Source organism: Podarcis melisellensis (genome assembly GCF_964234715.1).
Source record: "Podarcis melisellensis genome assembly, chromosome: 12".
Classification (NCBI taxonomy): domain Eukaryota; kingdom Metazoa; phylum Chordata; class Lepidosauria; order Squamata; family Lacertidae; genus Podarcis; species Podarcis melisellensis.
In genome coordinates, this window is record NC_138544.1 from 15,251,446 (window position 1) to 15,270,150 (window position 18,705).

The 18,705-nt window shown below is 43.2% G+C and overlaps 1 protein-coding gene across 1 annotated transcript in view; it reads right to left on the bottom strand.

Moving 5' to 3' along the window:
• The window catches only part of LOC309353560 (collagen alpha-6(VI) chain-like), a 74,433-nt gene that overhangs the window by 12,564 nt on the left and 43,164 nt on the right, over positions 1-18,705 (bottom strand). The window contains exons 21-31 of the mRNA XM_081882898.1: positions 16,152-16,205; positions 14,546-14,581; positions 10,583-10,645; positions 8,876-8,938; positions 7,380-7,442; positions 6,171-6,233; positions 5,099-5,149; positions 2,293-2,328; positions 1,993-2,055; positions 1,231-1,293; positions 17-52 (exon numbers count right to left, since the gene is read on the bottom strand). Coding sequence (XP_081739024.1) covers positions 17-52; positions 1,231-1,293; positions 1,993-2,055; positions 2,293-2,328; positions 5,099-5,149; positions 6,171-6,233; positions 7,380-7,442; positions 8,876-8,938; positions 10,583-10,645; positions 14,546-14,581; positions 16,152-16,205 — 591 coding nt within the window. The remainder of the gene's footprint in view (positions 1-16; positions 53-1,230; positions 1,294-1,992; positions 2,056-2,292; positions 2,329-5,098; positions 5,150-6,170; positions 6,234-7,379; positions 7,443-8,875; positions 8,939-10,582; positions 10,646-14,545; positions 14,582-16,151; positions 16,206-18,705) is intronic.

The window sequence follows — 18,705 nt, forward strand, 5'->3', positions numbered from 1 at the left end:
TTCCAGGTATACGTACCGAAAATGAGGAGAGACCCTTCTTGCCTTTTGGACCCTAGAAGAATAAGGTTGGGATCAGAGAACTATAAGTTGAACCGAAGGTTACTTTGGTCAGCTGGTGGTATTTTTCTGTTAGAAGAGTCTTGTTGGTGCCACAACATATGAGCCCATGCCATCTATGTTATAAGCCAAGGGCAAGTGCGATGTTTTCTGATCTCTTAACCATGGTATACCATACCCCATCTTGCATTTTTCCAACTTCTCTAACCAATGCAAATTTCTCCCTTCCTTCTACAGCATTCACCAAACATAACTTTATGCCTACCCTAAGGTCAACATTAGCCATGGTTTGTTTTAATGCCTTCTAACCCTGGTTTGGGACACGGGTGGCGCTGTGGTCTAAACCACAGAGCCTAGGGCTTGCCGATCAGAAGGTTGGCAGTTCGAATCCCTGTGATGGGGTGAGCTCCCGTTGCTCAGCTCCAGCTCCTGCCCACCTAGCAGTTCAAAAGCACATCAAGTGCAAGTAGATAAATAGGTACCACCCCGGAGGGAAGGTAAACGGCGTTTCCGTGTGTTGCTCTGGTTTGCCAGAAGTGGCTTATTCATGCTGGCCACATGACCTGGAAGCTGTACGCTGGCTCCCTCAGCCAATAAAGCGAGATGAGCGCTGCAACCCCAGAGTCGGCCACGACTGGACCTAATGGTGAGGGGTCCCTTTACCTTTACCTAACCCTGGTTTAAAGCAACAGCTGCTGCATTTACTTGATTGACTGATATAAACCATTTGGCTGGTGTAAAAATACTTTCTCCCCAGCTTCTGCTATTGCTTTCATATTAATGTTAGGTAGCAGGAAGTGGGCGGCAGTTGAGTCCCATGGCATTCCACACCATAGATGTCATGGGACAGAATTAAAATTCCCAAACAAGGCCTTCTGAAAGTGGTCTGGCGGTTCAGAAAAGACCTATTAGACAAGAATGCCCCCAATTCTGAAAGCGCACAGGTGCTCCTCTAGAATTGATGAAATCAAAGTTGCTAAGCGGTTCACCAGCATCATGGGAATTGTTGCATTAAGGAGCCCCAGTTGGCTGCAGATGGGAGCATGACTTTACTAAAACTCAGATCACTTCATAGGCCTGAGAAGACAAGCGCATTAGAAATCTAGCAACTCAGAGAGTTAGACTTGTTTCTGATGCATATAAAGCAGCATATGTTTATAGAACAAAACATACCGGACGTCCTGGAGGACCCCAGGCTCCTGGGCCACCCGGTTGACCTTTTAATCCTGGGGTACCCTAGAAATGTTACATAGACAATCTGGTTTCAAGTACAACATCAAAAAGACGGTACATTTGCATATTCACCAGAAATAACAGAAGACAAGGATCCCCCCAGCATCAGAAATGGCACCCAATTAGTATTATATTAAGGAGGGAAAGCTCGTCAGAAAAGCAGCTGAACAAGTACTAATATATACACAGACAGAGCTCGCCATCTCTTTTGGAAACAAATACTAAATCTGGATGCTTTCCTTGGTCATAGCCAGTTCTTTGCTAGGGCTGAATAGTGGAGGGATTTTAGATGTTTCTACACATGGCACTACACGTGGTAAATGGTGTTTCCGTGCGCTGCTCTGATTCGCCAGAAGCAGCTTAGTCATGCTGGCAACATGACCCGGAAGCTGTACGCCGGCTCCCTCGGCCAGTAAAGCGAGATGAGCGCCGTAACCCCAGAGTCGGTCACAACTGGACCTAATGGACAGGGATCCCTTTAGCTTTACCTTTAAGGGAAAGTTGGACTTTCCAGTATCAAATCAGAAACCAGGACGGCTTCTCTAAATCAGGGACGTCCCTGGAAAATAGGGACACTTGGAGGGTCTCTTAATCCCATCTTCCCAGAAGCTGAAAAATAAGTACTACAGGAAGGGCATGTAAGAACTAAAGTAATCAATAATACTATTTAAAAAGACACCCTACAATTGCTGTTCACCATACCATTCTTCCCCGAACGCCTTTTCGTCCTGGTTCCCCAGGAAGGCCTGGGTTTCCACATTCACCCTGTTGAATTGAATAGAAAACAAAGAAGGCAAAAATGACTGTCCTAGCAAAGAAAAAATCAAAATGTAAGATATCCTGCTTATTCACCTTCCCATGATAGACATCATTATGGCCACTGAGCTGGGAAGCAGAGTGCATACACTCAGTTCAATTTATTACCAGAAATGCTAATAATGACTGCATTAGGATTGAATCCCTTGTTGGGATTTGGCCCTCAGAATATATGTACATGGGTACCTCCACTCCAATGTCTCCTGGGAAGCCTTCTTCTCCCTATAATTTAAATATATATTTTATAATTAACATTGTAAAAATTCCTAGACGGATGTTTCTTTTGCTATTTTTTAATCAAGAAAACCTTAACAAAACCAAGGATAGGAGTAAACTTAAGGCACAGAAGGAAACAATCACGAAACGTAACAGGAAAATGCTATCACTTCGAGATATGAGCAAAAAGCTAATAAATAAAAAAATGGGGTATGGTTTTTGTAGTGACAAAGAGATTGTAGTCCATTCCAAGCAAACATGGTTCATTCATGCACAACCTTTGTAGATCACAGTTCAACATTCACAAAGTAAAAATTAGTTCCCAACATATATATATATATATATATATGCAGGTTTTGGTGTCTTCCCGTGTAAAAGTTGGGGTGTCTAGGCGACGTTTCGACGAGGTCTCACTCGTCATCTTCAGGCTGGTGCTTTCGGCTTCTTGTTACTGGAACAGAGCAGGATCTCAGTGTTTGAGTTCCTATAAATACTGTTGAGGGGGTGTGGTGTATAGCCTCCAATGTTCTGGGCAGAGAGGAAGTTCCCAGGCTAGTGTGCCTTTTCTTCTTTTGTTCCTTAATTACTTGAGGGATATCCTGAGTGATTTCTTGAGTGATATCCTGAGTACCACTTAGGTGGGTCATTAGGTGTGGATTAGTTGCTAAAGTCTTTGTGTCTTGACCTCTTGAACTTTGTGAAGAGTTTTTCTGAGAAGATGGCTGTACTGCACTTAGTTGTGCTCTGGCTTGGCTTCGTGTATAGGGGCGAGCTGTGGTTTTGTGGCTTGTGTCAGCCAGATCTGTGTAGGGATTGCAGGGGGGTGCAGCATCCGGAGGTGCCACCATGGTTTGGCTACTGGATGGTGTCTGTAATTTATCTGTGGAGAGGGTCTGGGTTTGGGTCTGGTGTGGTTGATTGGTGATGGCGTTCTGTGTGCCTCTGGATCTGGTGTCAGTTTTTGGACAAACAAACAGACGAATAAATGCACGTATCGCAGAACACAAGAATGCCGTCAAAAAAGAAGAAAAAACTTCCTCTCTTTTCCAACACATGAAAGAAACAGGACACGAAATTAATTTTGCAGATTCCAAATTGCTCTTTAACATGGAACATCACCACAAGAGAATAATCATGGAAGCCATCGAGATAGAGAAACACCCTCACAACATGAACAAGCGTGACGACACATCCCGCTTGCCAGACATCTGGAAATTAGCCCTCCCCACAAAAACTGACACCAGATCCAGAGGCACACAGAACGCCATCACCAATCAACCACACCAGACCCAAACCCAGACCCTCTCCACAGATAAATTACAGACACCATCCAGTAGCCAAACCATGGTGGCACCTCCGGATGCTGCACCCCCCTGCAATCCCTACACAGATCTGGCTGACACAAGCCACAAAACCACAGCTCGCCCCTATACACGAAGCCAAGCCAGAGCACAACTAAGTGCAGTACAGCCATCTTCTCAGAAAAACTCTTCACAAAGTTCAAGAGGTCAAGACACAAAGACTTTAGCAACTAATCCACACCTAATGACCCACCTAAGTGGTACTCAGGATATCACTCAAGAAATCACTCAGGATATCCCTCAAGTAATTAAGGAACAAAAGAAGAAAAGGCACACTAGCCTGGGAACTTCCTCTCTGCCCAGAACATTGGAGGCTATACACCACACCCCCTCAACAGTATTTATAGGAACTCAAACACTGAGATCCTGCTCTGTTCCAGTAACAAGAAGCCGAAAGCACCAGCCTGAAGATGACGAGTGAGACCTCGTCGAAACGTCGCCTAGACACCCCAACTTTTACACGGGAAGACACCCGAGGACACCAAAACCTGCATATATATATATATATATATATATATATATATATATATATATACACACACACACACACACACACACACACACACACACACACACACACACAGTTTTAAAACCATCCACCCACTCATGAAGAAGAAAAACACAGTTTGGTTTGAAAAACAGCACCTTCTCTTAATAATGAAAACTGCACACACACAAAAACAACACTTATTAAAATTGCTGATGTGTTTCCTTTTCTTGCATGTAAAGAACCCCTTTAGATTTCAGCCAACAACCAAATATCTGATCCTTATATGCTCATTTTGAAAACTGTGGGACTCAGAACTGCACCCTTTTGGATTAGGATTCCCCAGTCATATCAAAACAAGAATTTAATGCAGCAATTTAACACCAGGCAGTATTCCTTTCCCAATGCTATGCACTCTGTAGGTTCTACTGATGATAATGACATTTGCACTCATGTAAGGGAATCCACAGGGACGCGGGTGGCGCAGTGGGTAAAACCTCAGCGCTTAGGACTTGCTGATCGTATGGTCGGCGGTTCGAATCCCCGCGGCGGGGTGAGCTCCCATCGTTTGGTCCCAGCTCCTGCCCACCTAGTAGTTCGAAAGCACCCTTAAGTGCAAGTAGATAAATACCCGCGGGTAGGTAAACGGCGTTTCCGTGTGCTGCGCTGGTGCTGGCTCGCCAGAGCAGCTTCGTCACACTGGCCACATGACCCGGAAGTGTCTCCGGACAGCACTGGCCCCCGGCCTCTTAAGTGAGATGGGCGCACAACCCTAGAGTCGGACACGACTGGCCCATATGGGCAGAGGTACCTTTACCTTTACCTTTTAAGGGAATCCACAGCAATTAATTGGGAGTAATTCCAAACTGCATAAAAACAAGTTCAAAATTTCATCTACAGGTTTTTTTAATTTAAAAAATTTAATTACCTTTGATCCTTTCTTTCCTTCTTCACCATATCCAGGCATTCCCTCATCCCCCTAGGGCAGACAAGCAAGAGATATGTTTAAAAGTGGGTGGTCAATTCCTGAGGGAATATATTAAAAAAGTGTGTATGAAACATATTTGTTCTATCATGAACTTGGGGCTGGGCTGTTGTGGAAGTCACAAATGTGACTTTCTGTGGTAAGGTATTTTGATTTCTGACACCGCATCATACACACCAGGGACAGATGTTTCTGGATTACAACTTCCTTTGCCCCTGACTTTTGGCCATGTTGGCTGATGCTAATGGCAGTTAGAGGTCAACAAAGGCACCATGTTGGCTACCATCATATTGTTGCTGTTTAGTCATTTAGCCGTGCCCAACTCTTCGTGACCCCATGGACCAGAGCACGCCAGGCCCTCCTGTCTTCCACTGCCTCCCTCAGTTTAGTCAAACTTATGCTGGTAGCTTCGAGAACACCATCCAGCCACCTTGTCCTCTGTTGTCCCCTTCTCCTTGTGCCCCCAGTCTTTCCCAACATCAGGGTCTTTTCCAGGGAGTCTTCTCTTCTCATGAGGTGGCTAATGTATTGGAGCCTCAGCTTCACGATCTGTCCTTCCAGTGAGCACTCAGGGCTGATTTCCTTCAGAATGGAGAGGTTTGATCTTCTTGCAGTCCATGGGTCTCTCAAGAGTCTCCTCCAGCACCATAATTCAAAAGCATCAATTCTTCGGCAATCAGCCTTCTTTATGGTCCAGCTCTCACTTCCATACAGCACTACTGGGAAAACCATAGCTTTAACTATACGGACCTTTGTTGGCACAGTGATGTCTCTGCTTTTTAAGATGCTGTCTAGGTTTGCCATCGCCTTTCTCCCAAGGAGCAGGCGTCTTTTAATTTCGTGACTGCTGTCGCCATGTGCAGTGATCATGGAGCCCAAGAAAGTAAAATCTCTCACTGCCTCCATTTCTTCCCTAACGTCATATACATGGGGGCAATTCACATCACCCTTTGAGCCCAAGACACTTTTGGTTTTCAGTCAGGCCCTTTGAGTAAGATGAACATAAATTACAAACCCTCCTTCCTTGTGGACCACGGGGGCCTGCTGGTCCTTTCATTCCAGGGTCCCCAGGTTCTCCCTGTTGGGCAAATTGAGTACAACATTGTATATGAGAGCCAAAGGAGTGCACCAAAATGGAAAGTTGCTGAATCAAAATCAGAACAGAGAATGAGATATGTAGCAAGCATTCCCTGAGAAATAGTTACTGGTAGCTCCAAAAGTGAAAATCAGGACAGAGTTGTTGTGCTTTTCTCTCTTTTTTTAGGGGAACCAAAGCTTTTTTTTTAGGAATGTTCGACACGATTTAATCTCTGTTGACAGTTTTCCGGGACATTTGCCTGATTTCCAAAAAACAATCCAGGATGCCAATTCGGGGGAGAATTCCAGGACATGTCCTGGAAAATCAGGACGTATGGCAGCCCTAGTTACTGGCAACATAATTTGTGTTTGGCCACAATCCCCCCAAAACAGATAAACTGTGTACTTCAGCCAGAGTGGGTTTAACCTTTCCTTACTTAAGGTAATTTGGGATTTATCAATTAGAGACTCGAATTCACAGACATTCTTTCACTGTTAACAAATACTCGTTTCTTTCGTTGTTTATTTGTTCAGTTCATAAGTCACCTAATAAAAATATGTGTGAACTATGAAATACACCTATTTGCACAAACTTTGCCTTGAACAGGGACTGGCTCAGCCACCGTCTATGTAAAGTCTGTTTTGACTATTTATTTGAATAAAGGCAAATTAAATATTGCCATTTTAGGAGCAGAAGCTCTGTGCCTTTTACAGCAGCATAGAAGGAAAACATTGACAGGCACAATTTTTCCTGATAACAGGAAAAAACAATGCCTGGTTGTTTTTTTGTCATGCAACACACATAATGGCAAAAAGCTCCTGTCAAAAAAGAAGTAATAGTTAGCAAACCTAATTTAAATGCTAAGGGGTTTTTTTTTTCCTCACAGAGAGAAAAAAAAAGATTTTGGAGAATCTGCATTGGGACATTTTCTCCCTATCATTTATAGCAGGGTGGCTAATCTTTGGGCTGTGGTTGGACTCCAACTCCCATCAGGCACAGTCAATACAACCAGTGCTTAGAGATGATGGGAGTTATAATCCAACAGCATTTGGATGGCTGCACATTAGTCACACCTGATGTATAGACTGTATGGGCAGACTTTACACTTTGTGTAGAAAAATTAATAGCAGACATTTGAAAACATACTTCATTTCCTCTTAGTCCAAGTTTCCCTTGATTTCCTTTAGGGCCTGGGATTCCTAAGTTTCCCTGAAAAGAAAACAAACATTATATCAAGCTTTTGAAGTTTGACCAGAAAGAAAGAAAGAGAAAGGGAAAAAGAAAGAAAGAAAGAAAGAAAGAAAGAAAGAAAGAAAGAAAGAAAGAAAGAAAGAAAGAAAGAAAGAAAGTCTTATCTTCTGTAATGTGTGGAACCTTTCAATAATACTCATTGCTGTAGTTTATCTCTGTAGCATCCGCTACCATTGGTTATGAATACAGTGCCTCCTGTACTGTGCATTAAAGGTAAAGGGACCCTTGACTGTTAGGTCCAGTCATGAACGACTCTGGGGTCGCAGCGTTCATCTTGCTTTATTGGCCGAGGGAGCCGGCGTACAGCTTCCAAGTCATGTGGCCAGCATGACTAAGCTGCTTCTGGCGAGCCAGAGTAGCACACGGAAACGCCGTTTACCTTCCCGCCGGAGCGATACCTATTTATCTACTTGCACTTTGACGTGCTTTCGAACTGCTAGGTTGGCAGGAGCAGGGACCGAGCAACGGGAGCTCACCCCGTCGCAGGGATTCGAACCGCCGACCTTCTGATCGGCAAGCCCTAGGCTCAGTGGTTTAGACCTCAGCGCCACCACGTCCATTACAACTCACAAATGCATCCTGGCTAGGGCCAGCCCTACCATTAGGCAGAGTGAGTCAGGTGGCAGATGCCAGAGATTGGCAGCAGTACCCCTATTCCCTAAAACTAGTTTGCTCTGATCCTCCTGAGAGAGCCTGCTGGCTTCAGGCACAAGCGGAGGATATTCCATTGCCAGGGCTGAAATCAGATTCAATTGCAAGTCTAGTCAGATTCAAGCCATGGAACGGGAGGCTCCATCTTGTCCTTTGCTACAAGGAACAAAATGTCTCAAGCCAGCCTGATACGTTCCTGAGTAAATTGCACACAAAGGCCTCCCCACCCCACACCCCATTCTCAGGGAATTTTTTGTTCCATCAGGCCAACCATACATCACTGCCAACTCTTTTAAGAGACACCTCTCTCCATGTACGGCACAGTTAAGTCTACTCATGTATATAATGGCAGAATCACTCCCTTCTCACTTCCATGTCTTGGCCATTGCTGTTGTGCTACCTACATTCAATTTTGCTTCCCTGTCCCTACCCTAACTTCATGCAAATCCCTCAATCGGGGCTGTGCGATGACATCCTTACGTTTTTATTATATAAAGAGATATCAACATGAATAGTGAAAAATACAATACAAAATTTATTCATTGTTAACTACTGATGTAATATTCTTTTTGTTTGTAGAGAAAAAAGCCAGCCTCTAAAGGAAGAGTTTGTTTATAAGTGTATCCCAAACGGCTGAGTTTTCGAAATCACAGACAGGTCTCGCTTCAGAATGAAACTGTAAAAAAAGCACTGTATTAAGAAAGATGAATCTCATTGAAATATGCATGAGGCCATTTTACCGGAAGACCTTTGTTTCCTGAATGTCCTTTCTCTCCTTTCTCACCAGGAATTCCACTTGTCCCCTGGAAAACAAATTACATCTAAGAAGTCTGGTAAATTCACCCAAACGCATACCTGCAAGCTTATTAACTTTATGCTACTAAACAGAAACATATATGAATTTGCTTTTATCATATGTGGTAGACAAGTCCTAAGGTGAAAGACTTCTGGGAAAAGATTTATAATGAGTTGAAAAAAATGTTGAAAAATAAATTCATTAAGAAACCAGAAGCCTTTCTACTTGGAATAACAGGATTGGAATTGCCAAAAAAGATGTTAGGCTGTCTTTGTATGCCACTACAGCGGCAAGACTTTTATTAGCCAAAAACTGGAATTTGCAAGAGATACCAACAATAGAAGAATGGCAGATGAAGATGTTGGACTTTTTGTTTGCTGGCCGACCTGACTGGAAGAATCTGCGAACAGAATAAAGAGGAGATACAAGAGGATTGGAAGAAATTTAAAGAATATTTAGCTAAATATTGTAATATAAGATAAATAGAAAATTCTTGGAAGATATTAATAGGCTTAGGGTAGAATAAGAATATGTGCTTGTGAATATTAAAGATTAGAACATTAATAAAGGAGAAGAGGTTAGTAAATGAAAGGAGTTAATATTATTAGAAATACGAATTTGGAGAACCGTTAAACAGGTGATATAATGAAATTCAGTTAGAGGGGACTCGAGGAAGTAATGTAACGTTCAATGTAACGAAATTAGGGATTTGAAGTAATAATTCTTTTTTGTGTCTTTTTTCTCTGTTCTGTGTTTTGTAATGTTTTTCTTTTTTCTCTGTGATAAATGTGAAAATCAATAAAAAAATTTGGGGGAAAAAGAAAGAAACATATATGAATTTGAAAACTGGGAAACGTGGGAAGCTAGGGTGGGAAGGCTTTTTTACAATAAGCATAAGCCATAAGCAGACAGATTTATAATATATATATAGCCATGCTAGTGCCAGAATCTATTATATGTTGTTTTTGACACAGTCCAGGCAGATGGGCACACAATCAAATTTATTTCAAAGTTAAGTCTTTCCAAATACACTTATCCCTGTACACACATAGTTGATGTTCTTTAAGTTCTTTCTGGCCCAAGTTTTAAAGCAATCTGGTGATTTGGCATGGGGACGCTCTTTTTAAAGAAGTTTTTGAACGTGTTTAGACATTTTAAATATTTGATTAAGTGCTTGCTGCTCTCAGCGTCTTGGTGAGGAAAGGCAGGATAATTAAAGAGCGAATATCTTAAGAAACGTATACACTGGTACCACTTGCCCTTTAAAAAGCTCTCATGCCAAATTCTCAAGGTTTCTCTATACCATGTTCTGCACACCTGTGTATTTAGCCGGGCAATTATTCAGTGAGCTTTGTGCAATGTTATTCTGTGTGTGTGTTTTTAATATACTGTTGATTTATGAGACAAGCAGAATCCCTGACAAGTGTAGGCACAATTTTTCTTACACATAGACAGAGAAGGTAGAGTGCAAACTGATATATCACAAATGTCACCCACAACCTATGAGACCCACAGCTACCTGATCTATTTAATGGGAATGACTCAACCTGGGATCATCTGCATTCAAACTATGTGATTTTCCATTTATTTACACCCTTTCCCTCAACACACACACACACACACACACACATTGAATAGTGCTAATACCCACCTGTTGGCCTTCGAAGCCTTGTTTTCCTTCCAAACCTGTGGGACCAGGGTTTCCTTTTGTCCCCTGAAAGAAGAAGAACATTCTTATTGGCTTTGGTTCCCCCCAGTGAGTATGATAACGATCTTACTTCCTGCCCATCTTAGTTTCTATAACTTAAAAAACCATGGCAATTTTTCATGCTACACAGTAATGTCATTTAGACTCAATAATGTTGGACGCAAATCTCATGCGGGGGATTTTAACAGGATCCCACAGAGCCGTGCTTTCCTCCATCTCATGTGCGCACATTGGCACATAGGCATGTTCACAGGCTTTGATATCAGCAAAAGTGGAGAGTCTGTATCTATCCAGTGCATGCTTTCCACCTATTGGTGCTCATGAAAAACATGCAGAATGTGTGGGATGTAATCCACTGGGAGCAGTCAAGTACAACATTCCTTGTTTTCCTAGAGTAGACATGCAAGGGAATGTTTGGTCCAGCCAGTCGAAACTTACTGTTCCTCCTGGCCTGGAGCATCCTTCCTTGCATGTGACTAGTGGGTGGGTGTGACCTTTCCAGACCTGGTAAAAGGCCAATGCATGCTGCCTCTTTCTCTCTTTTCCATCTTCCTTTCGTCCTGTGAACTGCTGGACTGCTAGCCTGCATTCACTCGGTAAATCTCCCTTATGGGGTAAACCTGTTTGTATATGTTTGGAACTTCAAGCCTAAAGCATGCTGTTAGGGTTCCAAGGGGTTGATCGAGAGCAAGCAGGCAAATGCCTCCCTGCTCGGCTGTGAAGCCTTGCTTTTGATGCCAAAATAAACTTATCTGTCTAGCATAATAAACTTATCTGTCGTGCTAAAGAGTATATGAAAAAACATTGTTCTGGAGTTAGTATATTGGTATGTAATGAATGATGCTTTACAGGGTTAAAGAATAAGAAAAATGGTGTAAAAAAGCACAAAAATGGAAGTAATCCAATTAGACACAACAATACAGTAAGAGTAAATTTTTTGAGGTCTTAGAACAAAGGAAGGAAGTCAATTTGTGTTTATGTACGTAATGATATGGTTTTGTTCTGTAGATGTGTGCTTTTTGTTTTTGTTTTGTTTTGTTTTGTTTCCTTTGCTTTTTTTCCCCCTTTTCTTTTTCTGTTTTTTTCCTATATGTTCCCGGGATTTTTGTTTGTATAGTATTAGATTGGATTCAATGTTTGTAATTTTTGTTATGATTCTGCACTGAAAATAAAAAAAATCAAAAATAAAATAAAATAAATAAACTTATCTGTCCAGACCGACACTCTCCTGTGGCTGGCTCATTCACTGGCAGAATCTGTGAGTGGGCGGTCCTTAAACCTTCCCCAGCAAAGTAATTTCTTGACGCCCAGTCTGCGCTTCCACTCTCTGCACGGAAGCCTACTGCGCAAGGAGTGCGTGGGTAACGGAGGGCCTCTCCCCTCCCCGCTTTGCCCAGGCAAGGTGTCCTGGCACCGCCTCGCTTCCTCCGAGCCCTGCAGCTCCTCTCCACCGGAGGTGTGGTTACTCTCCTCCGCTGAGGAGAAGCTGCTTCCCACGATCTTTGGGGGGTCTCTGTAATCCATCCGGCTTTTCCCCTCTCGCCCCTGAGCCGATGGCAGTTCCCTGACGCCTGCCTGCCGAGATCACACTGTGCTCTGCCTGATTGTGAGTAAACATTCTTTTTGTTACTTATGAATAAGACTGTGGTGGCTTTATTCTTTTAGGAGGGATTCAAGGGGGTCTTAACAGGAAAATAGAACGCATTTCAATCTGAACAAGCCAGACTGAATTGTGTATTGTCTTGAGAAACCCACATGAGTTTGAAACTAGTTTTCTGCTGTGTAAAGGGGAATGTAAACTCTGCTAGGTAAAGGAACTTGCTTGCGCGAGTTAGGAAGGATATTAATAAACAATATCCTCTCCTGCCACCCTGAACATTCCCACAAGATGGAGATAAGGGAAATTCACGCAGGCTTCCAAGAGTCAGACTAGATGTTTGCTAGATATGGAGATACGTTGCTGGGAGTGGGGGAGCATGCAGGGAAGATTTCCATTCCAAATGTGGCTGGAGCCCTGCGTGCTGCCTTTTGTACAAAGATCATCCTTGATCACTTAATCACAAGCCTGTGATTAAGTGAGAAGAAAAAATCTTGACTTGCAGCTGCACGCTACATATCTAGTAAATGTCCACTTTGTCCGTTATTCTCCCCAACACCTCATCATGCTGCCTGCTAACCAGCAGGGAGAAGATTAGGCTTCTTACAACCAGTGAAAAATGTAGAAGAGAGATTAAAAAGCTTCTCTTGTTTTCTTTGGACAAGCGTCCTTTGAATTTCTTCTCTTTGACTCCGTCCAGAAGGCAGACACTCACACTTCCTTCATTAGACTCTTCCCCCTCCAGCCAACTCTGAGCCCATCTAGGATTGGGCATAACTGTCAATTTCAATTTCTCTCGGTTTCTTACTTTTCCGGTCTTGTGCCCCACATTTCCACATCAATCTGAATATATATATATTTAAAGTCAACATGAAAATTCATGTGTGTCTCCTAATATACACTGTTGTGTGTGCAATGTTGTCCAACATGCAAATTTTTGCAAAGCACTTTCCCCTAATATAATGCACAAGTGCATTGCAAAATTCAGAGAATTGCTAATTGCATGTTCAGACCCAGAAACCTCCCCCCCCCCTAAATAAATTCACACATGATTCAAATTTTGGTTTTGGTTTTTGGCAGAATTTAGGCCACAATTTTATTGATTAGAGAAAGTGACTGGTTGCATAGGCTCTGGTTCGACTAGCTCCCTGCCATACAGGTAGCACTGACCCAGGGTTCCAGCATAGGTCAGCCAAGGGTGAACACCTGGATAAGCGGAAAGCCAGGAACGGGCTAACTCCGCCACCCAAATGTGCCCCTGGACTCAGGCATGGGCACACCCCCAACACAGGGGTTGACCAATCCATCGAGTCCCTGGATTCCTTTAAAGGAATGCCCTTCACATAGGGATGGTGAGAGCGTTCTCCCATCCCTACCACCTGAACCAGAGCCTGTCCGCAACCTTACAAGTTGTGATGATTGGCTACGTGGCAGGCGAAACCCAAATGGCAACAGCCAATCAGCCAAGTGGGGAAAATTCTTGCCATGCCCCTGTCCCAATAACAGATGACACACGATAGCATAGCAAGGTCAAGCGCACAAGCCCTAAAAATAAGGAGAGGTGGGCAGGTGTTCCAAATGCACACGTCGAAAGAGGAAGCTCTGGGTCACTTGAATGGGCATAAATAGGTCCCTCGAACCGTTTAGACTGCGTCCCATTGGCCAGATTGCACCCAGCTTCGAGGGACCTACCAATCGGATGTTGTGGCTGACCAATTGTACCCACCCACAACACAGGGTGTCGGTTGTCCAGGTCTCACCGCAATACGTGCCCTCTTTAAGGGAGGACCCAATTTTCATAAGACGGCTGTGTTTCGGTTGGTATTTCGGTTCCCAAGTGCAAATTAGGGAAGAAGAAGAAGAGTTTGGATTTGATATCCCGCCTTTCACTCCCTTTAAGGAGTCTCAAAGCGGCTAACATTCTCCTTTCCCTTCCTCCCCTACAACAAACTGTGAGGTGAGTGGGGCTGAGAGACTTCAAAGAAGTGTGACTGGCCCAAGGTCACCCAGCAGCTGCAGGTGGAGGAGCGGAGACGCGAACCCGGTTCACCAGATTACGAGACTACTGCTCTTAACCACTACACCACCCTGGCTGGTTTGCCTTCTAGTGTGAACCAAATATAATCCCACCCCCACCCCCCAATTCCTAATTTCTACACTTTCAGACATGATTGGGGTGGCATGAAAATGCCAGGTAGCTCCATCTCCCACCAATCTACTTTCTCCTTACTGTCCTGGGCAGTCAGGAGTTCCTCTGGTTATGTCTCATAGCATACTTACTGAAACTGGGAAATTTAAGAAAGACATACCGGTGGGCCTGGAAGTCCTCTTCGTCCCTCTGGTCCCTGTGACAAAAGGAATATTTGTTACTTTAAAGGTCCTAACTTGATGCTACAAACATTCACAGGCCTGTTTTTTGACGAGTGAGCAGCTCATGGAGCCCTTGGCCTGTTCCACGCTGTTGCCACCAACCAGCATAGGCATGGCACCATCAACATTCTTTTCTTCCCTCCACCACCTCTTCCTCCATCTTTGCAAGACCACCATCCTTCTCCCCCATTCCTCCCCATTCCTCCTCTTCTTCCTCATACAGTTCTCTTCCCATCCCCCCTTTTTGGTAACATTTCTTATCATTGCAATAGCTGTGGCCTCTCAATAATAATAATAATAATAATAATTTTTTATTTATATCCTGCCCTTCCTGGCCAAACCCGGGCTCAGAGCTGCTAACAAGCAAGAAAAATAGCACAGTGTACATAAAATCACCCAGTCAATTAATTAAGATATACAGTGGTGCCTCGCTAGACGAAAAGAATCCGTTCCGCGATTCTCTTCGTCTAGCGGTTTTTTCGTCTTGCGAAGCAAGCCCATTGACAGCTTAGCGGATTAGCGCTACAGCTGTCTAGCGGCTTCTAGCAATCAGCTGTTAAGCGGCTTATCAGCGGAACAGCTGATAAGCAGCTTAGCGGCTTAGAAAAAGGGCGAAAAAAGTGAAAAAACCCCGCAGGGGGGGGGACGCAAGATTTTTTCATCTTGCGAAGCAACCCCATAGGGAAATTCGTTTTGCGAAGCGCCTCCAAAACGGAAAACCCTTTCGTCTAGCGGGTTTTCCGTCTTGTGAGGCGTTCGTCTTGCGGGGCACCACTGTATTGTAAAATCAATTCAGAATCAAATTAATGGCAACCATTGAGCTAGAGTTCTATGAGGATTACAGAAGGAGAGAGGGGGTCAGGCTGTGCCCTGGCCAAAGGCCTGGTGGAACAGCTCCGTCTTGCAGGCCCTGCGGAAAGATGTCAAGTCCCGCAGGGCCCTAGTCTCTTGTGACAGTGCGTTCCACCAGATCGGGGCCACGGCCGAAAAGGCCCTGGCTCTGGTTGAGGCCAGCTTAACCTCCCTGTGGCCTGGGATCTCCAAGATGTTTTTATTTGAAGACCGTAAGGTCCTCCGTGGGACATACCAGGAGAGGAGGTCCTGTAAGTACGAGGGTCCTAGGCCTACATCTCCTCTCTGCCTCACCTTGTATGGGCTTTGAGAAAGAGCCAAGGAGGCCACTCCCTCCCCCAAGTCAGGCATTCTGCGTTCATTTTTTATTTTTATTTTTTATAAACTCTAAACCACAGCAGCAGTGCAGGCAGTCTTGTGGCCATCTCACCCAAAATATCTGGAAGACCTTGACCCTCACTCCTAAAATGCTTCTAAGTTGGGGACCCAGCCATGGGGTGAGTCAGGCCAGTGTGTGCCCCTTTTGAGGTTGGCTTGTTATAAATGCTCAGACAGGGTTTATGCGACATTTCACAAACAGGGACCTTAAAGTAAGTTCTCCATTGTTTTGGATACTGAAGATGTGGTCTAGTTTGGAATTTGCTTAATCTTTTATTTACTAAGAAAACCCAGGTGAGCTACATTAGTCCTTACACTGTTTCCTGGAGATCCGTTCTCGCCCATAATACCTTGTGATCCTTTTTCTCCCTGTGGATAGAGAATTTAACTTTACATCAGGGTTTCTGCAGCAATTATTGTGGCTCTTAATCTTTCAGCTTTTCACACTTTGTTTTTTTTTTTTTTAATATAATTTTTATTAAGTTTATAGTATACAAAATCCAACTTCCAAACACTTATTTCCATAAATCTAGTGAACTCCCCCCATCTTCCGAACACTGCATTCTCTGTAAGTTTAAAACCTCAGCAAATTGTTAACTTATTTTAAACATAATAATATATCTTCCATTTTATCGTGATATCTGGTCACTAAACATTTCAGTCCAAATCCATTGTTTTAGTTTCAACACAATAAAATTATTTCATTACACCACTTCTGTCTTGTTGTTCCTTATTTTCCAATTCAAAAAATTAACCGATGCTGAAGCTGTAATTTCCTAAAAAGGAGCATTTTTTAACATTCATACAACCTATACAGCCTTTTCAAATAGTCCTTAAATTTTTCCCAAACTTCCTCCGTTTCTTCTTCTCCCAAGTCTCGGATTCTGCCAGTCATTTCAGCCAGTTCCATATAGTCCATCAGCTGCGTCTGCCATTCTTCCAATGTGGGTAAATTTTGTGTCTTCCAATGCTTTGCCATCAGGATCCTTGCTGCTGTAGTAGCGTACATAAAGAAAATTCTATCTTTCTTGGCCACCCTCTGGTCTACCATGCCCAGGAGGAAGGCCTCCGGTTTCTTGGGTAAGGTAAATCTAAGTACCTTTTTTAGTTCATTATGTATCATCTCCCAGAAGGCCTTCACCTTCGGGCAGGTCCACCAGAGGTGTAAGAATGTCCCTTCCTCCTCTTTACATTTCCAACATTTGTTGTCAGACAGGTGATATATCTTTGCAAGCTTGACTGGGGTCATGTACCACCGGTATGTCATTTTCATAATATTTTCCTTCAGGGCACTACATGCCGTAAATTTCATTCCGGTGTTCCATAACCTTTCCCAGTCTTCAAACATAATGTTGTGCCCCAAATCCTGCGCCCACTTTATCATGGAGGATTTAACAATCTCATCCTGTGTATTCCATTTAAGCAACAAGTTGTACATTCTCGAAATTAACTTAGATTTTGGCTCAAGCAGCTCTGTCTCTAATTTCGACTTTTCCTCCTGGAAACCCACTTTTTTGTCCGCTTTAAAAACTTCCTGAATTTGAGCATAATGTACCCAATCTCGCACCTTGTTTTTTAACTTTTCCATACTCTGCAACCTCCAATTATCTCCAATTTTTTCAATTATTTCCCAATATTTAGGCCAGTGGGCCTCCATATTGAGTCTTTTCCGTGCTTTGGCCTCCATCGGTGAGAGCCACCTCGGAGTTTTACTCTCCAATAAGTCTTTATATTTTGACCAGACCATAAAAATTGCCCTTCTGACAATATGGTTTTTGAATGATCTATGAACTTTAACCTTGTCATACCACAAATATGCATGCCACCCAAAAGCATTATCAAATCCTTCCAGGTCGAGGACATCGGTGTTCTCCAATAAAATCCAATCTTTCAACCAGCAGAGGGCTGCAGATTCATAATATAACCTCAAGTCCGGCAGGGCAAACCCCCCTCTTTCTTTCGCATCCGTTAGTATTTTAAACTTAATTCGGGGCTTTTTGCCCTGCCAGACAAATTTAGAAATATCCCTCTGCCATTTTCCAAAACATTCCACCTTGTCCACGATCTGGAGGGCCTGAAACAGAAATAGCATTTTCGGCAATACATTCATCTTTATAGCAGCTATTCTACCCAACAAGGAAAGTTTCAGTCTTGACCATGTTTCCAAGTCTCTTTTGATCTCTGACCAACATTTCTCATAATTGTCCTTAAACAAATTCAAGTTTTTGGAGGTCAAGTGCACCCCTAAATACTTTACTTTTTTAACCACATTTAATTCCGTTTCTTTTCTGAACTCCTCTATTTCAATAGTTGTCAAATTTTTTGCTAGAACTTTAGTTTTTTGTTTATTCAGCTTAAATCCCGCCACTCGACCAAAGTCAGAAATTAATTCTAACGCTCTTTTAGTGCTAGAGGCTGGCTCCTGTAGTGTTAATACCAAGTCATCTGCAAATGCTTTCAGTTTATATTGTTTCTCTCCGACCACAATTCCCTGTGCCAACCGGTCATTTCTAATCTTGTTCAATAGCACCTCCAGGACTGAGATAAACAACTTTTCACACTTTGCAGTTCTGTTGGGGCAGACACAGAAATAGCAGGCACACAGTTCACCTTGGTGGGGAAACGTTATGTTCGTATACGTGCCTGAAGTAGTAGGAATAAAAAAACATAAATAGGGAAGACCAAGAGTCAATTGTTGCAGGATGACTACAGTGCAACTATCAAATGGTCACTGATGGAACAATATCAACTCTTATTCCTTTAATGGTCCAACTGGGTCAAGTGACAAGCTTGCTACTTGATAAAAACATCTCCAGCTGATTGCATGTAATTTAATCCATCTATCTTTGTTTCTGGAATTCTCAACTCA